This window comes from Bidens hawaiensis, unplaced genomic scaffold (genome assembly GCF_021521415.1).
Source record: "Bidens hawaiensis isolate Kalapana, Puna unplaced genomic scaffold, B.hawaiensis_p1.1 tig00008125_1, whole genome shotgun sequence".
NCBI lineage: Eukaryota > Viridiplantae > Streptophyta > Magnoliopsida > Asterales > Asteraceae > Bidens > Bidens hawaiensis.
The window spans coordinates 508,328-515,724 of NW_027491578.1; the positions used below are offsets into that span (position 1 = coordinate 508,328).

Genomic DNA, 7,397 nt, shown 5'->3' on the forward strand with positions numbered 1-7,397 from the left:
ATTGTTTCATTACTCGTGACACTATTTGGGTGTCAATATTTAATAAATACATTTCATTGCGCATGCGCATAACACACCATAAAGTAACATAAATCACATATCATAACTCATAATATTCAAATACATAAATTTGTCTTGTTATATTTTAAACTAGGTCCAAAGTAAAAGAAAACATCCTACGTGTCCTCGAGTTTCCAAAAGCAGCTACAGCAAACCTGAACATGTGTTAAAATAAAACGTCAACACTTGCGTGTCGGTGAGAAATCAAGTTTAATAGATATAAATAGATAATAACAAAGCACTGCGCGCAACATGTGTATAACTGGTGTTCAACATAGTGTGTAAACAGATTGTGATCAAGCCTAAATAGATCATAGCTCATAGTTCATAGCGTGCTCCAAATCGAGCAAAAACAAATAATCATTCGTGTATGTGCAAACAAACCAAGAAAATCGTAACAATAGGTCTCCCGTGTTTATCTAATGGATCCATGAAAACTTCGGAATAGGCCGATCAAAGCGGTTAATGATCCACACATACAAATATACAACACTAGTAAACGTCCATAACACATGGGTTTTGCGCACATAATTTCATAAACAAGTTTAAGACTCAAGTTGTACGAACACATGAACATCCCAAAACGTTAAAAATAAAAGGGGATTATGTACGAGATTACTCACCTGTAAAAGGTGCGTTGAAAGATAATGCAAGAACCAACTTTTAAACAAGCGAAAGTTAACCTATAAATAAGAGGTTATTGGTTTAACGATTGGTTTTTATGTCTTGAATATATGTAAGTCACTTAAACAAATTATTTAAAAAAAAGAATTATATATTATTTATTTACCGAGATTTATGGGCAGAAAAGAAGAGAAGACGGATTGCAAAGAGGGGAGTTGGAGGTGTCGCTGAGGATCTTCGGCAGAGAGTGAGGGAGAAAGATTTTGGGGAGTGTTTAAGTGTTTGAGTGTAGTGTTTAATATCCAAGAAATTAGTTTTATTTATAGGAAAACCCTAGGGAACACATCCCTTGAATTGGGGAAAAAGATCTTATCAAATCAAAGCAAAAGATATCAAAAAGCAAGAGATATGGTGGCAGCTGCAGGGGATGGGGAAGGCTGACAGGTTGACTGTTCAAAGCATCGGAGGGGTCAGTTAAAGTACTGTTCAAGACATGGAAAAGAAGATTTTAAAAGATTATGTCAGTTACTTTTTCTAACAACCAAGAGGGTTGGTAAGCAAGCTGCGCCGAAAGTGACTTTTCGGACAGATGTCAGACCTGGCCTACTGTGCCCATACCTTGGCAGGTATAGCACAGAAGATAAGATATTTCAAAAGCATACAGGCTGGCTTAAACTGGAGAAAAGACTTAAGTGTCTAGCGCGAGAAGGCTTGAGTGCGCGAGGGCGAAGGCAGACAGAACAATCCTTAGCGCGCCGCGGGAAGAACTACAATCCTTAGCGCGCCGCGGGAAGAACTACAATTCTTTTCGCGCCGCGGGAAGAACTACAATCCTTAGCGCGTCGCGGGAAGAACTACAATCCCTTGCGCGCCGCGGGAACAGTTCGCCTCGCGTATCGCAGGAACGGCTGGTCTTCACGCAGGCTTCCTTGTAAGGAGTCTGGCGCGTGGAGCTGCGCAGACATCCTTAGGCGGGAAGAACCAAAGGACAAGCAAAGAGTTAAGAGAAAAAGGGGGTTCAAGGCTTAAGGGTTAAGCAGAGGGGCGGGACGGCGACAAGAGAGAAAAAGGGGCGGGACGGCGGAAAAGAATTATTATTATTAGTAATATATATATATATATATTTGATAAATTTAAAAAGATTATAATCAATTTTTAAATCTTAAAATCGGATCCGAAAACGGGTACCTGGGTCAGGTCGGATTTGGGCAGTTGCCACAGCGTCCACCGGGGGTGTCGGCTTGACGGGTGCGTGTTATCCCTTCCGCCTACTAAAGAGCGAGAGCTGGATGTGGTGTCAAAGTTTACCCTTGACTGCTAAATGCCTAGCTTCCTCTTTTTGTTTTGCCGGGCGGTCCGGACGTTGTGTTCTCTAGTCCTCTGCGTGTAGAGGCTTGTACCCTGGGGCAGATCCCCACCCAGCTGCTTCTCTGTTTCGGCAAAGCGCTTGGCCGCCGTCATGATGGCATCCCATGTGGATGGCATGTCGTCTTTACCCGTCAACGTGCGGATCAGCTCTGGGTATTCGGCGCCGTGGATGAAAGCGGCGCGAACAAGATCTTCGCTTATAGCGCCCAGACTCAGCTTTTTCGAGTTGAAGCGAGTGATGAAGTCTAGTAAAGATTCATCCTCCTCTCTAACGCAGTTGAGGATCGTCCACTGCTCTTCAGTATATTTCCTCTGTTGACTGAAGTGTTGGCTGAACTTGTGTTGGAAGTCCGCCCAATCGTAGATGTGTTGGACCGGTAGACGGTCAAACCACGCTCTAGCCGCTCCAACCAGCGTCATCTGGAACATATAACACCACGTGGGTTCCGTCCAGTTGCTGACGGTTGACCCCGCTATGAATCTGTTCAGGTGATCATCTGGGTCGGATATACCATCATAAGTGCCGATGCTGGGCATCTGCTTGGCACTTTTCGGGGCGATTGCTTCCGCAATGTCCCTTGCAAACTTGGATGTTCCCGCGTTTGCAGCAGTTGGTCTGAAGGTTTTGGAGAAGTCACGTGGGTTTCCCCCCGCGTTCCTTTGTTTGAAGGTTTCTCCAAAATTTCTTTTCGATTGGAAGTCCGTTTCGTTACGCTTCCCTTTCGCCCTATGGCGAGGGTTTGCGTCACTGTCGGACTCTCGATCATCGTCCGAGGACTCGCACTCATTGCTCATGTTGAGCTGTTGTCGAGTGCTTCCGAACTCGTCAGCCTGTTGGACTGAACGTAAGCGTTCGTCCAACTCAGCTTGGAATTCCTTCTGACGTGCTTCCGCCCACGCTTTAACTTGATCAAGTGTTTGGCGAGGGAACCTCGTCTGTCGTCTTTCCGTCTGGGTATCAATGAATCCCAGGGGATGATTATTTACTGCACTTGCCCCGGCTTGGGTAACCGGAATAGTGTTCGTAAAATTTACTGCACTTGCCCCGGCTTGGTTAACCGGGGTAATGTTCGTAAATATTGTGTACTCGCCGGTGTTCCCCCCAGTTGCTGGGGTTGTGGTTACCGGAGTTTCTTGGTCACTCGTTGGCCTTGGCAACGGAGTAACCTTAACCATCTTTCCAGAAGTTTGAAAAAACTGAAAAAGGATTAGTTCTAGCTTTTATGCACGGATGGCGCCAATGAAGAAACACTAATTGACCCCGGGCAGATTACGGATAATCTGGGGGTTAAATAGATGTTTCCCACGAGGGTTAGTTCCGGCAAGATGGTTGTTCTTCTGATGATCTGCAAAACAAACCGTGAGCTCGTCACTGAGAAGGGGGGGGGGGGGGTACCTCCTTGTGACCACCCTCCGGCGTGAGAATCAGACTAGATTGCTCTTGAATATAAGTGTATATTAAGAGAAATAGCTAGAGAGAAGATGATGATACCGTTCCAAGGTGTTGGAGTATTTATAGCCGAAGGTAGGTTTCCAAGAAGGTATAGCCGGCTGAATAGTATTCATGTTCTGCCAACTGTGGGCTACGCACATGCCATGCTGGTGGTTGGTGGGTAGGCAGCGGCTGATAGTGACCAGGCCGGTTGTGTACTATTCCTTTTCCACCAACTGCAGGCTATGCACGTGCTACGACAGGTTGGTGAGTAGGCAGCGGCTGATAATGACATTAAGTAATAGAGCATGATGCTCGTTGTACTGTTGTCAGTGAGCTGTCGCAGCTTTGGTCAGATCTTTTGTCCATACCTCGTCAGGTACAGTACAAAAGATCCTCCAGTAGCGTACGGACTGGCTCATTTGGGCGGGAGTTTTCCCGCCTTTGGGCGGGAGTATTCCCGGCTTGCTCACTCCTTCTTCAGGTGACATTACTGAATTATTTAAGAGTTAAGTGCCTTGTGCGTGTAGCCTTGCTGCGCGGGTAGCCTTCCCTGATGGCTAGTATCCGTTGTTGCGGGAACAGGCGGAGTACGTCGACCATTGGGAGGCTTTTCCTGCGGGAACAGCTTGCGTACTGCGCGTAAGGACGTCACGTCTCTGAGCATGGTGGGTCCTGCGGATCCAGTTGGTTTCTGCGCAGACGTCTCTCTTCAAGGTGAGTCTTGCGAGTTTAGCCTTTGCGCAGACGTCCCTGTTAAAGGTGAGTCTTGCGGGTTCAACTGCGCAGACGTCCCTCTTTGAGGTGAGTCTTGCGGGTCCAACTGGGTTCTGCTGGGACCTACCTCTTCAATCATCAAAAATGTGTAATATTCGGTAATCTGCATCTGCTCGAATGTGTTCATAAACCGATTTGTACCACAATTAATTATTTATAACTGATTTTGTGTTCCCTTACTATTATTTTAACAATTCAATGATTTGTTTAACAGTTTCTCAGAACCATTTATACATATTTTTTCTACATCTTGTGTTTTTGTAGAGAAAAAGATAAATAATTCTTATGATATCTACATATATATAACGTTTGAAATATTTCTCACTCGTGTGTAGCACGGGCTGTATCCTAGTTTACCGATAAAACTAGACAACTTATTTTTTTTAACAAGGATTATGTTACAACTAGTATAATACTAGCATGTTAACTAAACGTTGGTCAAATGTAACCTGGCCGGTCGTAGCGTGTATTCAATTTCCACGTGCGTCAAATTTCCGTCTTTACAATAAACCAAAAAACGTGAAAACGAGCAAAGAAAACCCGCTTTTAAACTCTCCGTCCAATCTCCGGCCCCACCGTCCACCTACTCTCCACCACACTCAATTCTCCTTTTTAATTACACCTCCCTATCTATCTATATATATATATATATACATGCCCACAAATATCCAATACCACCATCAACTTTCCAAATCACAATTACAAGACTCATCATAAATATTCTTTGCTTCAATGGCTTCTGCTGCTTCAGCTTCTCTCCAATCAATCCCTTCATCTATTAACCTATCACGCACCGCCAACGCCAATGTTTCTGGTACCCAGAAAGCGTTTAGTGTCAAGAGTCAAGGTAGCCCCTCAGATTCTTCCAGACCCGGTAAGTGAAGTTTCTATTGGAAACTATAGTATTTAGGATTTTAATATCGAGACTAGTGACGGGTTTATCTTTATATATTGTAACCCTGTATTGAATTAATGTAACCAGGCTTTTACCGTCTTACGGTTAAGCTTTTTGCCAAATTATTTAACAATAATATTTTTATAGGGGTTTAAATTAATTTGATGTTTTGTGTGATCTGTAGCGAAAGTTCACGAACTGTGTGTGTATGAAATCAATGAAAGAGACCGTGGAAGCCCCGCGTATCTTCGATTGGGTCAAAAGCCGGTGAATTCGCTCGGTGATCTTGTTCCGTTTACCAACAAGGTAATTTCTAAACGGCAATTTTATTTCATTCAAGGCAAAACTAGCGAAAAGCTAGAACTAGAAAAACAAACTGCAAAAAGTTAAAATAAAATTACACCAATCACGCTAACTAACAAAAATAAACGGATACCTGTTATTTATCCAAGAAAAGTTTTTTTTAATTCTACATTACAAATCACATTAATTTCCTTTGGTTTCATTATGTCTGAGCCTATGAAGCTACCCAGTTAAGTCTAACATGTAATGATGTTACAACCTCGGTATCTATTAATGTAATTTTCAAAAAACTTACTTTATATGTTAAAAAACTGTTAGCGGCGTATCCTATTGCCCGTTTGCATTCTATTCTGTTTACCTACAAAATAATTTCTTTTCTTTTAACTTTTGCTACATTTAGGTATGTTACTTTTGGTTTCGTTACATCTAAGCGTCTAAAGCTGCTTAGTTAGGTCTAACAGGTTATTAATAATGATGTTATAAGTTATAATCTCAGCTTCTATTAATGTAAATTTTAAAAGACTTTTTTTATATTCAAAAAAGTTTAGCAGCGCAGTTTGTTGCCCGTCTGTATTCTGTTTGCGATATAATTTTTAGTTCGTCCAAAAGACGAGAACAAAGATCTCAAAGTTTTACTAAATCCAATGCAGGTATACAGCGCGGACCTTCAAACTCGATTAGGAATCACCGCCGGAATATGCATTCTAATCAAGAACATGCCGGAGACAAAAGGCGACCGATACGAAGCCATTTACAGCTTCCACTTGGGAGATTACGGGCAGATCGCAGTGCAAGGCGCATACGTGACAACAGAGGACACTTACCTCTCCGTCACCGGCGGCACCGGAGTGTTCGCCGGAGCGTACGGTCAAGTGAAGCTTCAGCAGCTGGTGTTTCCGTTCAAGCTGTTCTACACTTTTTACTTACAAGGGTTATCTGTTGATCTGCCGTCGGAGCTGTTGGTGACACCCGTTACGCCGTCTCCGGCGGTGGAGGCGTCGCCGGCGGCGAAGGCGTGTGAGGCTGGGGCCACTTCGCCTAATTATAGTAATTAAATAAGTTTAAAGTGGTGATGGTGATGTGCATTGATGGATGGTACCATAGCTTTGAATTGTTTAGGTTGAGTTGTTTTAGTGGGGTGAAGAATGATGATAGATTGTGAGTTGTACTCTATGCTTTGTTGTTTGTACTTCTTGGGGTAAAATCATAAATGTGTGAAAAATGTAAAAGTGAGTCTTGAGGCTATTGAACGTGCTATAAATAATGGAAGTATTTGTTGGATTGTCACAATGATTTGTATGGGAGCCTTTTTCTAAAAGGAGCCACTTACTATTATATGGAAGTTTGTCTATGTCGGTTTACGTAGTACTTGTTTTTTTCCTAACAAGTTGTGATAATTTTTGAACGGCTAAAGAAAAACGCTTGGTTACATATCGATACTAATAAATAAAGTAGTTATTTAATACTCTGTAAATGTTTAGAAGTATAATAAATAAGTATAATACTATCAGCCAGTGAGGATTGTTTATATAGTACTATGGGAATTGCAAGAATCCATCTATACTTTTGGATCATATAATTTATGGCCTAATTTTTATTTTTATTTTTATTTTTGATATAAGATTAAGAGTTAACTGTAAAGATGACATAGAGATTCTATAATTCTTTTATAATCTATCACGATATTACTACTTCTTCATCTTATTCGCTCTTTTCTAAACCTTAATTTTTCTTGTTTTCCGTGTATAAACCTTGTTGTCAATACATCGGGTTTTAATTAATCATGTTTACCACTTATGGTTCAATGGGCACCTTCATGGACACCATCAGGTGCTTTTGGTTGTTCGGGTTCACCGGGTAGGAAGATTGGGATTGCTAACCCGATGTTGAAGCCAAATAATCATGTTGGTGAGTGCGATTTGGATGCTATGGGTTCAC

General features: G+C 42.2%; 1 protein-coding gene across 1 annotated transcript; it reads left to right on the forward strand.

Moving 5' to 3' along the window:
• Window positions 1–4,989: 4,989 nt before the first annotated feature.
• On the forward strand, window positions 4,990–6,631 carry LOC143637153 (allene oxide cyclase, chloroplastic-like). The gene is made up of 3 exons (XM_077104602.1): window positions 4,990–5,135; window positions 5,341–5,462; window positions 6,110–6,631. Exons 1-3 carry the CDS (start codon window positions 4,994–4,996, stop codon window positions 6,512–6,514), a joined length of 669 nt encoding a protein of 222 aa, XP_076960717.1. The 5' UTR covers window positions 4,990–4,993; the 3' UTR covers window positions 6,515–6,631.
• Window positions 6,632–7,397: the final 766 nt, after the last annotated feature.

Coding starts and splice junctions, on each gene's coding strand:
- LOC143637153 (XM_077104602.1), top strand. CDS start 4,994: ATGGCTTCTGCTGCTTCAGCTTCTCTCCAATCAATCCCTTCATCTATT. Junction 5,136..5,340: donor CTCAGATTCTTCCAGACCCG/GTAAGTGAAGTT, acceptor TGTGATCTGTAG/CGAAAGTTCACGAACTGTGT. Junction 5,463..6,109: donor TTGTTCCGTTTACCAACAAG/GTAATTTCTAAA, acceptor AATCCAATGCAG/GTATACAGCGCGGACCTTCA.